General features: G+C 35.4%; 1 protein-coding gene across 1 annotated transcript; it reads right to left on the bottom strand.

The window, feature by feature from the left end:
* Positions 1-19,820: 19,820 nt before the first annotated feature.
* On the bottom strand, positions 19,821-20,725 carry LOC131168480 (large ribosomal subunit protein bL12c-like). The gene has a single exon (XM_058127938.1). It carries the CDS (start codon positions 20,601-20,603, stop codon positions 20,040-20,042), a length of 564 nt encoding a protein of 187 aa, XP_057983921.1. The 5' UTR covers positions 20,604-20,725; the 3' UTR covers positions 19,821-20,039.
* Positions 20,726-20,737: the final 12 nt, after the last annotated feature.

Here is a 20,737-nt window from a genome sequence, read left to right as displayed (position 1 = left end):
ATAAGTTGAACTCATCTACCATTTGTTATTATTATAAGTAGGGGTCATTGGTTGAACATGTATAGAGTTAATTTGTCTTTTATAAGTAATGTCCATCTATTGAATATAAGAAAAAACTCGGTCATTTTGTCAAATGATTCTATTTGTACTTCGTGGCCTCATACTACGCTCCTTTTGGCCTACATCTTGGTAACCTATTCAATTGCCCTTTTAGGGATAAGTTCCCTTCTTGATATATTCTTACACATGACTTTCTTTTCTTTGTCTGAAAATTGTGAAAGTTGGATGTCCAAGGCATCTTTTTTTGTTTTGTGGGGCTTTTGACTTCCCTAAGCATTGGAATTTAGGTACTCCCCACCCGCCCCTTTTTTTGCCTCATTGAACCCTAAACCGAGATTCCTCGATTTTGGGGAGTCAAGCAAGGTGGTCCCCACTTCTCATCCTTTTTTTATATTATTATTACAAGGATTGTCACAAGGGAAGAACGGTGAGATTGCTCCTCTGTGACTGGTTGGTCATTGGTTCAAGTCCAAGGAAATAGCCTCTCTGCATAAAAGTAGGGATAAGATTGTGTACACTGTAACGACCCTCCTCTTACCCTCATAAAGCAGGGGGCCTTTATGGTCTGAGGATGCCCTTTATTGTCGCGAGGGAAGAAAATTTCGTGTAGATGGAGCTAAAACTATTGACGCTAAAAATCAATCAAACCCAACCTTTGCATCCATAATTTGTAATGATCATTTACAATCAAGAGGAAAAAGAAAAAAAAAAGGCTTGGAAGACCCCTAATAGCCTTTAGGGGCATTCTTTGATACTTAGTGTAATTTAGACCATGTAATTATGATATAAAATATATCTTACTGCCCATAGAGTACACTCCAAAGGCTTTTTTTTAATAAATAAGACATCCTTTCAATATTCAATGTTAAGTATTTTTAAATTATAGGAAGTTATATAATATTAAAGGGTTGGCCATATATTTTCTCTCCTTTACTTAGGAGTTATGTTGGCGTATAGCCTATCATATTGACAAAATAGAATTAAAATTAAAGGAGGAAAAACTAAAAGTAGAGAAGGCAGTTGAGAAGAGAAATTAGAATATATTATTTAGTTATTCTGTTATTACTTCAAGTGTATGAATTTACTCATTGTAAATTCATTTAAAATGCCAATTCTTCAATTCAAATTTCTTGCTTTGTTTTTCTCTCTATCTTTTCCTTGTCATCAAGTTCTTGACATGGTATCAGAGCAAGAATCAATTTTGCTTTTGCGAAATCTTCCTTTCTTTCAGATTTCTTCCTCTTGCATCCTGAACTTGAATTCAGATTTTCTTACCATGAATTCTCTGCATTCTACTGTCAATCCTTCGGATGACTCTTCTAGACCATATTTTCTTCATCCCAATGAAAATCAGGGTGCTCTCTTGGTCTCAGAAGTTTTTGTGGGAGACAATTACATTGTTTGGAGTCACTTAATCACAATAGTCTTGACTCTCAAGAATAAGGTAGCCTTTATTGATGGTCTGATCACTGCTCCTCCTACTTATTAGCATGTTAATCACATTGCTTGGTTGCATGCCAATAACTTGGTACTTTCTTGGCTCATGAATTCCATTTCTAAAGATATAAGAAATAGCTTACTTTATGTTGCATCTACTATTGTTCTCTAGAATGAATTAAAAACTAGATATTTGAGAAGTGATGGCTTAAGAGTTTTTCATCTTGAAAAATCTTTAAGTTGTATAAACCAAGGTTCATCATCAATTACAGAGTATTTTAGTGCCTTTAAGACTCTTTGGGATGAATATGTCAATTATAGACCATTCCTAACGTGTACCTGTGGAAAGATGGCTTCATGTACTTGTGATTTGTTAAATTTCTTGCCACTTCGACAACAGTCAGATTATGTATTAAAGTTTCTTGTTGGCTTAAATGATTCCTATGCTTTACTAAGGAGTCAATTATTACTTGTTGTTTCATTGCCTAGTGTCACGAGCTAAGCTTGTTCAGGGCATTATTCTTTCCTATGACTGCTTATCTCGTGTGCTTGGGATGGGTTTTCATCATGTAAATACTAGTGTAGGGTTATTTTCTACTAGTAGTGTCTTTGTATGCCAAATAAGACAATATGACTCCTCGGTCACTTTGATGTTTCCTAGTGCCAAGATGATAATTACATAAAAACCTCTTTAGGGGAGGGTGAGTGTTCATCAGTCATTGTAAAACTCACTAGCAATTGTCAACGTGCTTAGCCTACTTGCCTCCCTCGCTAAGTACACCATGTCAATGAAGGATTTGTTAATGAATTATGTTTGCTTCAATGTTTACTGCTTGCTTACCATGACTTTCATAAATTGATTACTGTTTCCGCTACTATCTGAATGAATGTTAATGAAAGTGCTTCGTGGATGAATGTTGGTAAACGATAAGGTGGCTAGTTAAACAAGAGTGCTTTAGCTAGCACCGCACGACCCTTCACAAAGGTGTGAAAATAGTCGGACCGTGACATTTGGTATCAGAGCCAAGTCGGTGACACTTGGTGAGAGCCCAAGGTTGATTTGCTACGTGAATTCAATTGTCTTCGTTGTTGGATTTGGGAAGCTTTGGTAAGTGACCATGGCACCAAACACCGCTGAGAGGATCAGCGTGCTGGAAGCACAGGTAAAGACAACAACCAATACTATGGCCACGGAGGTGGCCTAGATGAGAGAACTTGTTGATGAGGTGGTGGGATCACAAAAACATCAAACATGTTTGATAGGCGACATGTCAAAGGACTTTCGCCACACAATTAAAACTTTGCAGTCGCGGATGGCTGAACTGGATGCAAAGGTGAATCTGATGGTTCTTGCTATGGGAAACTCCAACACTCCAGGAGTTAGCAAGACCAAGGTGCCAGAACCCATGACGTATGGGGGTGCCCGAGATGCCAAGGAGTTAGAGAACTTCTTGTTTGATGTGGAGTAGTACTTTCGCGTTGTGAGGATGGCCTCAGAATAGGCAAAGGTGGATACTGCGACCATGTACTTGATTGGTGATGCCAAACTGTGGTGGCGTACCAAGTACAGAGAAATTGAAAATGGAAGTTGTGTAATTCATAGTTGGGTAGACTTAAAGAGAGAGCTCAAGGCCCAATTCTTTCCTGAGAATGTTGAGTATAATGCAAGGAGAAAATTGAGAGATCTCGAGCATACGGGGTCGATCAGCGAATATGTGAAACAATTTTCTGCTTTGATGTTGGATATTCGGGATATGTTGGAGAAGGACAAGTTGTTCTATTTTCTAGAGGGGATGAAATCGTGGGTAATAACTGAATTTCATAGGCAAAGGGTTCAAGACTTGTCAACTGCACAAGCGGCTACAGAACGCTTGACAAACTACGTTGGTGATGAGACCAATTCATCCAAACGGTTTGGTGAAGAGGGAAACAGTGGAAAGTCTTTCAAGAATGGAAAACCCAAGAGTAGGGGAGCCGAATCTAAATCATCAACCTCAAAGGAAGCTTCGTCGTCTCAAGGGTTCAACACACACAATGGAAAGGGGAAGAGTAAAATTTCGTGCTACTTGTGTAGTGGACCTCATAGAGTTTTTGAGTGCCCTCACAAAGCATCACTTAATGCTTTACAGGCTTCCATTGCAGAGCAGGCAGTGGAAGACGATAGGGAAGAGGATGATGCCCCGAGCGTGGGTTCAGTGCGGCTGGTGAATGCATTGGAAAAGCAGGCAAAAACACCGAAAGTTACACGAGCTAAAGGGTTAATGTTTGTGGACTTGAGGATAAATGGGAAGAGTACTCGCGCTATGGTGGATACGGGGGCTACTCATAATTTTGTTTCGTAGTTGGAAGCATGGAGACTCAACTTATCTTTAGAGAAGGATACAGGACGCATGAAAGCAGTTAACTCTGTAGCCTAGCCTACTTTGGGAGTAGCCAAGCAAGTGACTGTAAAACTTGGACAGTGGGAAGGTCATGTGAATTTTATAGCGGTGCCATTGGATGACTTTTTAGTCATTCTAGGAATGGAGTTCCTAAGGGGGATGAAGTCAATGCTGATGCCTTCAGCTGGTTCCCTGTGTCTGATGGGAGATCACTCATGCATAGTGCAAGTCGTTGCGATGAAAGGAGACGACGGGAAGTCCCTTTCAGCCATACAACTCAATGAGGGATTGGGTTAGGGTAAGCAGACACGTCTAGCCACGGTGGTGGTAGACAAAGAAGTAGGCCAAGAGCTAGAGCCTATGACCATCCAAGCGGTGTTGGATGAGTATATGGAGGTGTTTCCGGATAAGCTGCCTCACAATTTGCCTTCACGACGAACTGTGGAGGATGAGATCGAGTTATTATTAGGAGTGAAACCACCTACTAAAGGGCCATGTCAGATTGCGCCTCGAGAGATAGTAGAGTTGGGGAAGCAACTTGATGAATTGGAAGCTGGATGTGTTTGCCCTTCCAAAACATCGTTGGGAGCATCGGTGTTGTTTCAGAGGAAACATGAAGAGCATCTACGAAAGGTGTTCGACAGGCTGAGGGGAAACAGTCTGGATGTGAAGAAGGAGAATTTCTATTTCGCTCGGCGAAGCAACAAATTCCTCGGTCAAGTGGTTGAACAAGGTCGTATCCGGAGGGGTATGGAGAAGGTAATGATGATTCAAGAATGGAAGATCCCCCTAACAATAAAGGAGTTGCGTTCCTTTCTTGGCCTTACTAAATACTGCAGGAAGTTCGTTGAGGGGTATTCGCGGAGAATGACTCCAATGACAGGTCTACTGGCAAGGTATTATTGGCCGCACACGCAGGATGATGTGGTTGATTATACCAAAACTTGTCTCACTTGCCAACAAGACAAGGGGGAGTGGAAGAAGTATGGTACTTTCATGGCCGCACCAAAGTACTGTTCGGTAAAGGAGACGACACAATTGTTCCTTGTGACTATTGAGAAACATTGGGGTGTTCCCCAAGTTATTATTTGTGACCAAGATTTAATGTTTACTGATAACTTCTTGACAGGGTTTTTCAGGATATTCAGGTCACATCTTAACATCTCTTCGAGTTATCACCGACAAATAGACAAACAGATGAAGAGACACCGACAAATAGACAAATAGATGAAGAGATTCAGAGAGCTACTAGATGAGTACTTGTGCCATTGTGTCAACGAAAACTAGAAGAATGACATGCAACTACTTGATGTGGCTCTATTCTATGGCAACGCCCAAAGGCGCTCAACAACCAACAAGAGCCCTTTTGATCTTGTTACAGGCCAACTGTCGCTGTTACCTCACACAGTGGGTGAGCCATATAGACGAAAGAGTCACAAGGCGTACATCTTCACTAGTGAAGGGAGATAGAATGCAGAGTTTGCCCAAGCCTATCTGGAGAAAGCTTCTGAGCAGATAAAGAAGTGGGTAGATAAGGGGAGAAGACCGCAGTTTCATATCAGCTGCCTCAAGCCATTCAACGCCAACACCAATGACTTGAGCAGAAGTCAGTCCAATAGAGCAAAGTTGAAGACAGTGCAACCTGACAGACCTGACGTTGAAGGGATCCTTGCAGACAGAAAGTTCACATCCTCAAGGAAGAAGTGCTAGAAGTTCCTAATGAAGTGGAAATGCCTTGATGACAAAGAAATCAATTGGATTTCAGCGGAAGATATTCAACTGTTCGTGGACAAATTTGAAGTGTACCTACCGCCAAAATTCTACGAGGACGTCAACCACATAAGTGGGAGAGAATGTCATGAGCTAAGCTTGTTCAAGGAATTATGCTTGCCTGTGACCGCTTATCTCGTGTGCTTGGGATAGGTTTCCATCATGTAAATACTAGTGTAGGGTTATTTTTTGTTAGTAGTGTCTTTGTATTCCAAATAAGGCAGTATGACTCCTCGGTCACTTTGATGTTTCCTAGTGTCAGGATGATAATTACATAAAAACCTCTTTAGGGGAGGGTGAGTGTTCATCAGTCATTGTAAAACTCACTAGCAATTGTCAACGTGCTTAGCCTACTTGCCTCCCTCGCTAAGTACACCATGTCAACGGAGGATTTGTTAATGAACTATGTTTGCTTCAATGTTTACTGCTTGCTTACCACGGCTTTCATGAATTGATTACTGTTTCTACTACTATCTGAATGAATGTTAATGAAAGTGCTTCGTAGATGAATGTTGGTAAACGATAGGCTGGCTAGTTAAACAAGAGTGCTTTAGCTAGCGTCGCACGGCCCTTCACAAGGGTATGAAAATAGTCGGACCGTGACACCTAGCATGGCTAAAGTGTTTTCTTTACTGCTTCAAGAAGAAATTTAGAGGCAGCTTACCAATTCTGCAAGCACTGAAGCACATGCATGCTTTGTTAGCAAAGCAATTTACTCAACCTAATCAGACAATTCAGTCCAAGTTCTCCAAAGAGAAGTCAAAGAAATCTTCACTGCATCGCACTCATTGTGGCTACAATGGTCATACAATTGACAAATATTTCCAATTGCATGGCTATCCCCCTGAATGGACTAGACCTAAGGGAAAAAGAAATCCTCCCTCTGCACATGCAACCATTTCAATTGATCGAAGAGGTCTACATTCAAAATAGTAATAAGAACCAAAAGTTTTCTTTAATTGCTTTAAAGTTTAATCAACTTCTAGCACTTGCCAATTCAAATATGGTATATATTTAGTATTATGTAAGTACTATGCAAATTATATATGTATATATGTATATATGTATATATGTATATTTAAGTTTGTATTTGTTTGTGTAGTCATATATGTGTTTTTATGCGTATGTTTGTGCATATAAGTATATGTATGTGTTTGTGTTTGCATTAGTGTTTATTTAATCTAGTCATTTTTGAAAGTTCCAAACAATAGAAAATATGAAAAAAAATCTCAAAAATTAGAAATTTCGTCACTTGGTTGCCAAAAGTCCAATTTCAACTGATGATAAAATAAAGGAAGGAATTATATTGTATATTGAAAAGGGTTTTTAACTTTCAAAAAGCGTATGATTTGAGAAGGATTATAGCTCCGACCAATAAAAATATACCAAAAATATCGTGCCCATTTGTTTGGTATAGAGTTTTTTCCTGTTTAAAAATAATTTCAAAAATCCAAAAAATATTATATTTTTTCAATATTTTTTTCTCGATTTTTAGAAGATCAATGATGAAGTCCTAAATTTTTGTTCTAAAATTCGTGCATTTCATCACTTCCAACTGAAGTCTTTTTCTCAAAGCTCACCATTTTCATTTTCTTCAAAGACTAATAAAATAAACTCGGTGCCCTTTTCCCAAACTTTGATTTTTCAATTCAATAATATAACTTTGACATTTTCAAACCAACCATTTTCTTCACTTATCATCTATCACCATCATCATCATCATCATGTTTACATCAAGCTTAGAGTTTTGAAGCCAGCCCCTCTTAGGACAATATGCTAGGCACCTCGAAGTCATGATAGAATGCTCAGATAGTGATTCAATCACTAGAGGACCAAAAAGGATATTTTCTCTTGTATTTTCTATCTCTTTTCTTTTTGAAAATAACATATGTGTAATTACGGTAAACGTTATGAGAACGGGTGTCATTAAGGGTTCTAAAAGGCTAATTATCAATGAGATGGTTAGCTAATAACCTTCCCTATGCACTAATGTACTCCCAAACTCAAACTCTAGTTTTCGTAAATCTTTTTCAAGGTCTTTCTTTATTTCCTCTATATATATATATTTTAAAAAAAATAAGGTGACAACTATGTATCATGTGGTTTTAACTGTTTTACTCTTTTTCTTCAAAACGTCTTCTCGTTTGGGAACTGTCATTTCCTCTTCATTAGCACCCTAGATAGAACCAATGTCGACACACACACACACACACACACACACTTCATGTAAAAAAAGATATAAAAGTCTATTTTTTAAAGAAAAATCACATTTTACCAATATTTGAAAAAAATAATAATAATATTGTTTTCTTATGTTAAATGGCCTACATAATATCTATTTAGGGTAAAAGACACTAACATCTCCTGATATTTGACAAAAAAAAAAACCTTCCTTCAAGTTTTAATAATCCTAGGGACCTTGCCCGAAATTCCAAAAATTTCAAAGACTTCTATGGAGGTTTCCCTAAAAGACACAAACCTACCCTTATATTTGGAAAAAAAAGATAGTTTTTTTGGAGCATTAGCATCCGGATAATCTAATACCAATGGAAGTAATTGGAATTTTTGAAATATCAGGGAGGTCTTGAAAATTTTAAAACCTCTAGAAAGGTCCTTATTATCTTTTTGGCAAAAACTCAATGAAGATCAATATTCTTTTCTCTATATATTTTAGTTAAATAATATAATATTTTAATATATTTATAATATATGGTTCGATTGAGTTAACCGTGTTTATTGTATGGACTAAATCAAATCATATCGATAACTCAAAAAAATGAAAAACGCAAACCAAAATCACACTTAAAATGCTAACAAAATTTTTTGTTTGATTTTGCAATTTGTTTTGTTTTGTAAATTTTTTTTGCCCACCTCTACTTGTAAAGTCATCAAGGTAAAATAATCACTTAATACATTAAACACTAAATGTGGATAGCCAGTAATTTTTTTTAGAATGTTAGTAGTGTCTTCCCTTAAAATAGAACAATTATATAATAAGAATTTGACATCTCATCAAAATAAAAAAAAAAGGTTGATTCATCATAAACCAATGATAATATAAAAATCTTTTACTAATTCATTACATGTAATGATTATTCAAAAATTTCACGGTAAAAATATTTATTCTTATCTGACTCCATACTTGATGGACTAAATCTTTTGCATTGTCATTTGATTATTTCTTTGTATTTTTTTTATAAATGGTTAAACTAATATAATCTATCTATTCTTTATAAACATTTCACAAACCAAGTATAACTTTAAAAATTGAATTTGAAAAAAGTATGACTTACTCACAAACCCCGAGTTTACATGTTGATCTTAATAGTGCAAAATTAATCAAACAAAAAATTCCATTAATAAATAATTAAAATAATCTCCTTAAAAAATAGTAGTATTGATGTTTTTTTTTTTTTTTTTCAGTTTATGTCAACAATTAATGACTCTTAGAAACCTCCCTTGCGTGTCTATTGAAGTATACACGTGACCCAACAATCAAGTATTCACTTTTTATAATTTTTGGGAAAGATCATCCAATTGAAAAAGGATGCTAAAATCCCTGCGAATGTTTTGAAGGAATTGGGAAGAGAAGAAAATGTTAAAGGAAATAATAATTTGAAGGATGAAGATGTCAAGATGCTTCCCACATGAAGTTCTCTATTGCCTATACACATGCCCCAACTACTTCCGTGAGGTGAGTTTAAACTATTACAGATAATACCACAAAATCAAGTCTTAGTCCCACTAAGTGGGGTCGGCTATATGAATCATTTTCCGTCAATTTATGCGATCATGGACCATTTCTTTTGATAAATTCAAGGATATTAAATCCTTACTCACTATCTCCCCCCAAGTTATTTTAAGTTTACCCCTACCCCTTCTACTGCCCCCCATAGTAACTAAGTCACTCTTCCTCACAGGGTGCACTATAAGGCCTACATTGCAAGTGTTCATACCATCTGAGTCGTCCTTCCCTTATCTTATCTTTTATAGGAGTTACACCTAAGTTATCATGAATATGTTCATTAATTAATTTATCTTTCAATGTTATACCACTCATCCATCTAAGCATCCTCATCTCGGCAAATTTTACTTTTTGGATATTATATTTCTTCGTCGCCCAACATTCTGATCCATATACTATAGCTAGTCTTATAGCTGTCCTATAAAACTTCCCTTTCAATTTTAAGGGTATTCTACGATTACATAGCACACTTGAAGCACTTCTCCATTTTACCCAACCTGCTTTAACTATATGCATTACATCATCTTCAATTTCTCTTTCAACTTGCATTATAGATCCAAGGTATCGAAATCTACAAGTGCTATTTATTTCTTCATCATCAAGTTTAACTTTGTCTCCAATATTTCTCCTAATATTACTAAAATTACATTTCATATATTCTGTTTTTTTTCTACTTATCCTAAAGCCTCTAGATTCCAAAGCTTCTCTCCATAATTCTAACTCAGCCTCTACTCCATCCCTAGTTTCGACAATTAATACAATATCATCTACAAACAACATACACTATGGAACCTCCTTTTGAATACTCTTAGTTAATTGGTCTATCACTAAAGAAAAAAGATAAGGACTCAAAGCAGATCATTGATGTACACCTATGGTAATTGAAAATTCTCTAATTTCTCCATCTATAGTCCTTACACTAGTCATTACTCCATCGTACATATCCTTAATGACATCGGTATACCTACAACATATACCTTTTTTTTTTCTTTCTAAAACTCACTATAGGATTTCCCTAAGTATCATATCATATGCTTTCTCAAGGTCAATAAATATCATATGCAAGTCCCTCTTCTTTTCTCTAAATTTTTCTATTAATCTTCTTAAAAGATAAATAACTTCTGTGACAGATCTCCCAGGCATAAAACCAAATTGATTTTCTGAGATCTTCGTTTCTAACCTTAATTTTTGTTCAACAACTCTTTCTCATAGTTTCATCGTATGACTCATAAGTTTAATTCCACGATAGTTATTATAATTTTGAATATCTCCTTTATTTTTATATATAGGTATTAAAGTGATTTTCCTCCATTCATCTAACATTTTCTTAGTTTTTGTAATTGTATTAAATAAATTAGTTAACCATATAATTCCGTTATCACCCAAGCATTTCCAAACTTCAATTGAGATGTTATTTGATTCCATAGTTTTCCCATTTTTCATCTTTTTTAATGCAAACTTAACTTCGTTAACTCTAATTTTGCGAATAAATCTTATATTTTTAGTCTTTTTCTCATTTGACAACTCTAAATTTAAGTCTTCTATTTGATTTTCGTTAAACAACTTACTAAAGTAACTTCGCCATCTTTTTTTAATATCTTCGTCCTTAACCAAGACAATATCATCCTCACTTTTTATGTATTTTACATTTCGTAAGTCCTTGCTCTTCCTTTCTCTAGCTTTAGCAAGTTTAAATATATCTATTTTCCCTTCTTTTGTACCTAATCTATCATACAAACTATTAAATAATCTATATTTAACTTCCTTAACGGCCCTTTTTGCATCTTTTCTTGCCTCCTTATATTTTTCAGAGTTATCTCTATTTCTACATTTTTGTCATGTTTTATACCAAATTCTTTTTGTCTTTATGATTTTTTGTACATCTTTATCCCACCACCAACTTTCTTTGTTATTCGAGAATCTTCCCCTTAATTCACCTAAAATCTCTTTTGCTATCTTTTTAATAGAACTAACTAATCTATTCCAAAGAGTATTTGTATCTATCCCATCCTCTAAGGTCCAATCCCCATCTTTGATCATTTTATCTTTAAATTTTATTATATTTTCTCATTTTAGGTTCCACCATCTAGTTCTCTTACACTAGTTTATTTTATCATTTTTCTTCCATTTTTTAATACATATATCTAACACTAAGACTCTATATTGTATGGTTAGACTTTCACCTGGAATAACTTTACAATCCTTGCATGATAAACGATCTACCCTCCTAGTTAAAAAAAAAATCTATTGACTTTTATTTTGTCCACTTTTAAAGGTTATTAAGTGTTCTTCTCTCTTTTTAAAGCAAATATTCATTATACTAAAATCATATGACATAGCAAAGTCTAAGATCATCCCCCCTGACTCATTTTTGTCTTCATATCCAAATCCTCTATATATCCTCTCATAATTTTTATTATCTCTTCCAACGTGTCCATTCAGATCTCTTCCTATAAATATTTTCTCAGTCCCTGGTATATCTTGTATAATACTATCCATATCTTCCCAAAATTGTCTCTTAAGATATTCTGTTAAGCCAACTTAAGGAGCATAAGTACTAATGATATTTATTATCTCTTGTCCTAATATCATCTTGATTTTTATAATTCTATCACTTACTCTAGTTACATCCACAACGCTATCTTTTAAGTTTTTGTCTATAATAATGCCTACTCCATTCTTATGTTTTTCTTTTCCAGTATACCAAAGTTTAAATCTTGATTTATTAATTTCTCTAGCTTTCTCCCCCACCCACTTTGTTTCTTGAAGACAAATTATATTAATTTTTATTCTAATCATTGCATCCACAATTTCCATGCTTTTACCTGTAAGCGTCCCTATATTCCAAGTTGCTAATCTAATCCTAGTTTTTTAAACTAACGTCTTTACCTGCCCACGTCTAAAATGATGCAGGAATCCTCACATATTTGACACCGTACCCAGGCGCCAACATGGCGCGTCGCTTCAGGGCGACGACCTAGCCCACCCTCGCCCACTTTTCGCTACACCCGAGTGGTTCAAGTGCAACGTGTCGCTCGTAGGAGACGCCCCAACAAATATTCGGTAAGGATTCATATCAGTGATCTGACAAATTTTACGCTGGCAGTCAGCAAACCTAACGCAACCATCCTCTTTAACCCGGGCTTGAGACCGACTGTGTGTGAAAAAAATTAAGACAGTAAGTGCATCACAGGTAGAGTTTAACTATTGCAATAATAAAAAGAGAAAATAGGTAAAGATCATCTTTAGTTAATTTTCTTGTGTGAATGTTAGCTTTATTTGACGAACCATTGAACTTCTTAATACAATAGGAAACTTTTAAATTTCATTATGTACTTAAGACATGAAATTGTTGGAATTTACTTTATATATATATTTCAAATTCTGCAAACAAATGAATGCTTTAATTTTTTTTTTATCTAATTAAGTCATCTTTAAAAGAGTTATTTAAAAAAAATTGTTAGACTTGTACATTTCAATATATATATATTTTTTAAAATTAATGAATATTCCATTTCAATATTATAACTATTTATTCCAAAGATGAAAATAAAATAGAGAATGGAAATGTCCATTTCATTTAATATGATTATATGTTTGTAGCCAAATAGTGAAATGTGAATAGTTATTTCATTCCATCCCATTCTCCATTCCATTATATTCTTATTTCTTTCCATTCCTATGTTAGCACTAGAGGAGTCCAAAGGTGCACTTGATATACATGGGTGAACACCAACTTGATCCAAAAGCTTAAGCTTATTGAATCTTGGGCTACACTATGTATATAAACACCTATCAAATACTCACTTTTTCCAATGTGTGACAAACTTTACAAGTGAAATTCTCAACAATCTCCCCCTCTCACTTGTGAGTTTCAACTACTCCCCCTTGAACTGAAGCTCCACCACATGTGAGTTCCAACTGCTCTACCTTGAACGGAAGTCATCTTCTTTCTCATGGGAGAAATTCTCCAACAATTTGCTCAAGTAGGCCGTCTTACATGTCTCAGATTGTATTCCAAATGACATCTCCAAACAAATCCTTCCTCTCACATCTTGACCCAATTTGAATCCATCTTGCAACTTAGATGATCCTCTTTTTAGCCTCGGTCATACACTGCCACACCCAAAGTTATGAACCACTTGTTAGCATTGAAGGTGTGCTTGATACACATTGATGATCACTAACCAAAAGCTTAAGCCTATTAGGTCTTGGACTACATCATGTATATAAGCACCCATCAAATACTTTTTTCCACTGTGGGACAAACTTTCTAAGTGAAATTCTTAACATCCTATACCAAACATAATGTGATAGTAATACTTGGATTGATGCTTGTGAATCCTTGTTGTCCTCCACAGTTCAAATAAAAAAAAAAAGTCATAACACCATAAATAAGTTCATTCACTTTTTTTTTTAATCTCAAATAAAAATTTTTAAGCATCCACACAAATTTGTAAAAATTTAATTCAACCACCTCCCTACTCATTTGGATTGCAATTTGGCTTATTATTTGGTCCAAGCCACTCTTTATTATAATAATAATAATAATTATTATTATTATTATTATTATTATTTTCTTAATTGATAAAAGTTGAGTTCTCAAGCTCCCTTATCTCACTCCAGCAAACACTTCCTGAGTTGATTCTCAACTTCAAGTCGCTTGAGAATAAGCTATCCACTTAAGGTTGAGGCTTCTTACAATAAGCTTGGTTCATGAAATGAAATGAGTGAGGAATGAGATGCAAATTTAAGTCTTCTATTTGGTTTTCGTTAAACAACTTACTAAAGTAACTTCGCCATCTTTCTTTAATATCTTCGTCCTTAACCAAGACAATATCATCCTCACTTTTTATGCATTTTACATTTTGTAAGTCCTTACTCTTCCTTTTTCTAACTTTAGCAAGTTTAAATATATCTCTTTCCCCTTCTTTTGTACCTAATCTATCATACAAACTATTAAATAATCTATATTTAACTTCCCTAATGGCCCTTTTTGCATCTTTTCTTGCCTCCTTATATTTTTCAGAGTTATCTCTATTTCTACATTTTTGTCATGTTTTATACCAAATTCTTTTTGTCTTTATGATATTTTGTACATCTTTATCCCACCACCAACTTTCTTTGCTATTCGAGAATCTTCTCCTTGATTCACCTAAAATCTCTTTTGCTATCTTTTTAATAGAACTAGCTAATCTATTCGAAACAGTATTTGTATCTATCCCATCCTCTAAGGTCCAATCCCCATCTTTGATCATTTTATCTTTAAATTTTATTATATTTTCTCATTTTAGGTTCCACCATCTAGTTCTCCTACACTAGTTTATTTTATCATTTTTCTTCCATTTTTTAATACATATATCTAACACTAAGACTCTATATTGTATGGTTAGACTTTCACCTGGAATAACTTTACAATCCTTGCATGATAAACAATCTACCCTCCTAGTTAAAAAAAAAAATCTTTTGACTTCTATTTTGTCCACTTTTAAGGGTTATTAAGTGTTTTTCTCTTTTCTTAAAGCAAGTATTTATTATACTAAAATCATATGACATAACAAAGTCTAAGATCATCTCCTCTGACTCATTTTTGTCTCCATATCCATATCCTCTCATAATTTTTATTATCTTTTCCAACGTGTCTATTCAGATCTCCTCCTATAAATATTTTCTCAGTCCCTGGTATATCTTGTATAATACTATTCATATCTTCCCAAAATTGTCTCTTAAGATTTTCTGTTAAGCCAACTTAAGGAGCATAAGCACTAATGATATTTATTATCTCTTGTCCTAATACCATCTTGATTTTTATTATTCTATCACTTACTCTAGTTACATCCACAACGCTATCTTTTAAGTTTTTGTCTATAATAATGCCTACTTCATTCCTATATTTTTCTTTTCTAGTATACCAAAGTTTAAATATTGATTTATCAATTTCTCTAACTTTCTCCCCCACCCACTTAGTTTCTTGAAGACAAATTATATTAATTTTTATTCTAATCATTACATCCACAATTTCCATGCTTTTACCCGTAAGCGTCCCTATATTCCAAGTTGCTAATCTAATCCTAGTTTCCTAAACTAACGTCTTTACCTGCCCACGTCTAAAATGATGCAGGAATCCTCACATATTTGACACCGTACCCGGGCGCCAACATGGCGCGTCGTTCGGGGCGACGACCTAGCCCACCCTCGCCCACTTTTCGCTACACCTGAGTGGTTCAAGTGCAACGTGTCACTCGTAGGGGACGTCCCAACAAATATTCGGTAAGGATTCATATCAGTGATCTGACAAATTTTACGCTGGCAGTCAGCAAACCTAACGCAACCCTCCTCCTTAACCCGGGCTTGGGACCGACTGTGTGCGAAAAAAATTAGGACATTAAGTGCATCACAGGTGGAGTTTAACTATTGCAAATAATGAAAAGAGAAAATAGGTGAAGATCATCTTTAGTTAATTTTCTTGTGTGAATGTTAGCTTTAGTTGACAAACCATTGAACTTCTTAATACAATAGGAAACTTTTAAATTTCATTATGTACTTAAGACATTTGAAATTGTTGGAATTTACTTTATATATATATATATATATATATATATATATATATATATATATATATATATATATTTCAAATTCTGCAAACAAATGAATGCTTTAATTTTTTTTTTCTCTAATTAAGTCATCTTTAAAATAGTTATTTTAAAAAAAAAAATTGTTAGATTTGTACATTTCAATATTTTTTTTTTTAAAAAATTAATGAATATTCCATTTCAATATTATAACTATTTATTCCAAAGATGAAAATAAAATAGAGAATGGAAATGTCCATTTCATTTAATATGATTATATGTTTGTAGCCAAATAGCGAAATGTGAATAGTTATTTCATTCCATCCCATTCTCCATTCCATTATATTCTTATTTCTTTCCATTCCTATGTTAGCACTGGAGGAGTCCAAAGGTGCACTTAATATACATGGATGAACACCAACTTGATCCAAAAGCTTAAGCCTATTGAATTTTGAGCTACACTATGTATATAAACACCTATCAAATACTCACTTTTTCCAATGTGTGACAAACTTTACAAGTGAAATTCTCAACAATCTCCTCCTCTCACTTGTGAGTTTCAACTGCTCCCCCTTGAACGGAAGTTCCACTACATGTGAGTTCCAACTGCTCTACCTTAAACGGAAGTCATCTTCTTTCTCATGGGAGAAATTCTCCAATAGTTTGCTCAAGTAGGCCGTCTTACATGTCTCAGATTGTATTCCAAATGACATCTCCAAACAAATCCTTCCTCTCACATCTTGACCCAATTTGAATCCATCTTGCAACTTAGATGATCCTCTTTTTAGCCTCGGTCATACACTGCCACACCCAAAGTTATGAACCACTTGTTAGCATTGAAGGTGTGCTTGATACACATTGATGATCACTAACCAAAAGCTTAAGCCTATTAGGTCTTGGACTACATCATGTATATAAGCACCCATCAAATACTTTTTTCCACTGTGGGACAAACTTTCTAAGTGAAATTCTTAACATCCTATACCAAACATAATGTGATAGTAATACTTGGATTGATGCTTGTGAATCCTTGTTGTCCTCCACAGTTCAAATAAAAAAAAAAAGTCATAACACCATAAATAAGTTCATTCACTTTTTTTTTTAATCTCAAATAAAAATTTTTAAGCATCCACACAAATTTGTAAAAATTTAATTCAACCACCTCCTTGCTCATTTGGATTGCAATTTGGCTTATTATTTGGTCCAAGCCACTCTTTATTATTATAATAATAATAATAATTATTATTATTATTATTATTATTATTTTCCTAATTGATAAAATTTGAGTTCTCAAGCTCCCTTATCTCACTCCAGCATACACTTCCTGAGTTGATTCTCAACTTCAAGTCGCTTGAGAATAAGCTATCCACTTAAGGTTGAGGCTTCTTACAACAAGCTTGGTTCATGAAATGAAATGAGTGAGGAATGGGATGCAAATTAAATTTTAAATAAAAAATATATGAATAATTAAGAGAGAAATATGATTCATTTTTTATCCAATTCCATTTTATTCCACATACCAAATGTAAGGTAATGGGAATACAACAATTTTCTGAAGAAATAACCATCCTGTACAGAGCCACAAGCCAAAAACCCAACCATCCAACCCCTGTCCTCTCTATGAGGAGCATCATTTCTGTTCAAGGCAGAAATGGTTGACCTTACTGCATGTCTGGTATTTAGAAATGAAATGGAATTTTAAAAAATAAAATCAGATTTATCACTGGATTTGGTCATACTTATTCAAATTTTCATTCTATTCGTTTCCTATCTCATTTCATTCCGCAATCCAAACATGCAGTTAGCAGAACGAGGATGAAAAGAATGGGGCACTTTTGGACAAAAACAACCAAAAACAAGCACAACCAGAGCAATAATAACCAAAACAATGAAGGACCTGTGGACATCTATTAATACCAATGATTATCCCTGATTCCTATTGAAAAATTTTGTTACCATAAAAGAAGAATGATCCACATATTAATACCAAACAATGATTCTTATTGAATGGTTGCATTACGAGTCCAATCTACTTTATGTTTCTGTCCCTCAGAAAATTACAATGCAACATGAGAGTGAGGAATGGTGATAGCAGATGCAGAGGTATTTTCCAATTTCAAAATCAGTACAAGTGTTTATATCCACACCATTATCAACAATCAGAAATGGCAACAGAATTGAACCCATCCTGCACCTACCATTCAAGTCTATCAGAAGCAGTCTTACATGAAACATATGATTCAAATCTCCGTTTTGAACTCTACTCAAACAAAAACTTTTCAGTACACAAGGACACTACTAAATCAAATCAATGCAATCTAAAATGCATGGAGAAGAAAAAATAAAATTAAAAAAATAAAATAATTCAAATCACACAAAAAAATCCATATATTAAACATTAGAAATGAGGGCATCATTGTTTTGCTTGTGCCAGAGTTCAGATTCCCTGAACAGAAAAGCATAAAAATAAAATATGAAGTAAGCACAAGAAGCACTCAAGGTGACCATCAGTCCTCACAACAGATGAAATCAACTTGAGTTGTTCTGCTTCCTCAATCCTCACCCACCCACACACAATATGGTATTGGATTTACCACAAAAGAAATATGCATCATAACTCACAATATTAAAGCATTTTTTTGAATAATTTTTGCAGCATTGTATTTTAAGTTCTGTGCCCTTGAAAACCAGATATGCAACATCTAACTAAATTTGCTTTGCCTTCTAATTAAATGTTGAACTCAGCCAAGGCCTTCTGCTTTCATCAACATCATCATCATCATCATCGTTGTGGTCCTTGTCATCATAACATCATCTCTCATTTAGTGAAGTTCTTACTTAAGTTAGCATTTCTTTTAAGTTGAAACAGGACCACCTATTTTGTTTATAGCTAGAAGAAACAAATTACACATATAATGCAAACAATCTACAGCTGACAAGATGGTTAATGAGAACAGACTGTAACACAAGTAAGCATGAATTGATGATACTTAGAACTTAAAACTTTCCATCTCTCCATTTTTCATGCCCTGTTGGCCTGGTATAAGTTTCAACATTCAGAACTTTCATTAACCTTTGTATGCATATCGCAACTAAATACATTAGTCCCCATTCACTTCCATGCCCATCCTTACCATGTGTCACAAGCCAAGCTCATCCAAGGCATTATGCTTGCCAATGACCCCTTATCTTGTGTACATGGGATGGTAATAATCTAAATTTAGTATATGTTTTGTTCTTTAAAGTAGAATAATGCCTTAGTATAAAATGGGATTATGAATCCTCAATTAGTTTAATGTTTCCTAGTACTAGCATATAAAAGCTCTTTACGAGAGGGTAAGTGTTCATCAGCCATTGTAAAGCTTATTAATTTGTAAACGTGCTTATCCTATTGCCTCCCTTACTAAACATAGATTTGCCTATGCAGACGTGAATAATGAATTATATTACTCTATAGTTTACCATGTAGCTTGTTCGATTAACTTTGTATTTGATGGTTGTGAATTTGTTTGTGTTGTCAAATTGCGTACTTTCAAATGACTAGTTAAGAGTGTTATAACTAGTGTCACACAGCTCTTCACAAGGTGTGAAGTGTCCGACCGGTGATACCATGTCATTGCAGCTTTGGCATGCTAAAACTAAGGATGAAATTATGTGCATGAACATTTCCACCATGAGTACAGGAAAAAGGAGGGAAAATAAAAAGCTTTAAGCTCGTGTTCTACAGATAGCACTCATTTATACAAAATCCAGGTCCAATAGTTCGTCTGATTTACAGCCAAACAAACAACAACATTCACATCATTTCACTGATTTCAAAGACCATATCATCATAACTTAATAAAGAATTTAAGATAACAAGAACAATAAGACAATTATAATAGTACTAGTAGAAAGCAGCGAAGACATGTACGGAAAGTCGGAATTCAATTCATTACAACTCCAGCATGAAAGCATTCACATTTCACTGTACGCAATGTGAAAATTGATGTGATCTACCGACTAACAACATAAATTCCGCAAGGAAAAAGATACGCTTAAATTGGGAAAAATTACGAAGTTTTTTCAACAAATCTACACAATGGAGACCTTGGCTCCAGCTTCTTCGAGCTGCTTCTTAGCATCTTCGGCCTCCTCCTTCGTCGCACCCTCTCTGAACTTCTTCGGAAGACCTTCGATCAAGTCCTTGGCCTCTTTCAACGCCAAGCTCGTTAAGGCCCTCACGGCCTTAATCGTAGCGATCCTCGCATTGCTTGGCACTTCATCAATCACGACATCGAACTCAGTCTGCTCCTCCACGGCGGCGGGTCCGGCCTCGGCTGCGCCGGGGGCGGCGGGGGCTGCGACGGCAGGAGCGAAGGAGGCGGCGGAGACGCCGAGCTTTTCCTGGAGCCAGTCGACGAGGACGCGGGCCTCCTCGAGTGTTAGGGTAGCGAGCTCGTTGCCGAGCTTTTCAATCTTCTCGGGAGCGGCGACGGCGGAGATGGGGCGGACGAGGGAGGCTCTGTGGGACAGTTGGGGGTGGTTTCGGAAGGGGAATTCTAGGGTTTGCTTGAAGGACTGCGTGGGATAAGTGGAGGGCAGGGGCGCAGGACAAGAGGGAGAACGAAGGGTGAGAGTAGAGAGAGACGTTGCCATTTTTGAGTCGCACAGAGAAGGGGGTTGCTGAAGAAGATAGGATAGAGCGTCGTGAGGCAATTTATTAGAACCTGTTGACAGAAAAGCCCTTTCCCCGTTCGACAAAATAACTAAGTGAAATGGAACACTGCGGG

Source organism: Malania oleifera, chromosome 11 (genome assembly GCF_029873635.1).
Source record: "Malania oleifera isolate guangnan ecotype guangnan chromosome 11, ASM2987363v1, whole genome shotgun sequence".
Lineage (NCBI taxonomy): Eukaryota > Viridiplantae > Streptophyta > Magnoliopsida > Santalales > Ximeniaceae > Malania > Malania oleifera.
Note: the sequence above shows the minus strand (reverse complement) of the source record. Positions and strands in the feature narration are given on the sequence as shown.

Coding starts and splice junctions, on each gene's coding strand:
- LOC131168480 (XM_058127938.1), bottom strand. CDS start 20,603: ATGGCAACGTCTCTCTCTACTCTCACCCTTCGTTCTCCCTCTTGTCCT.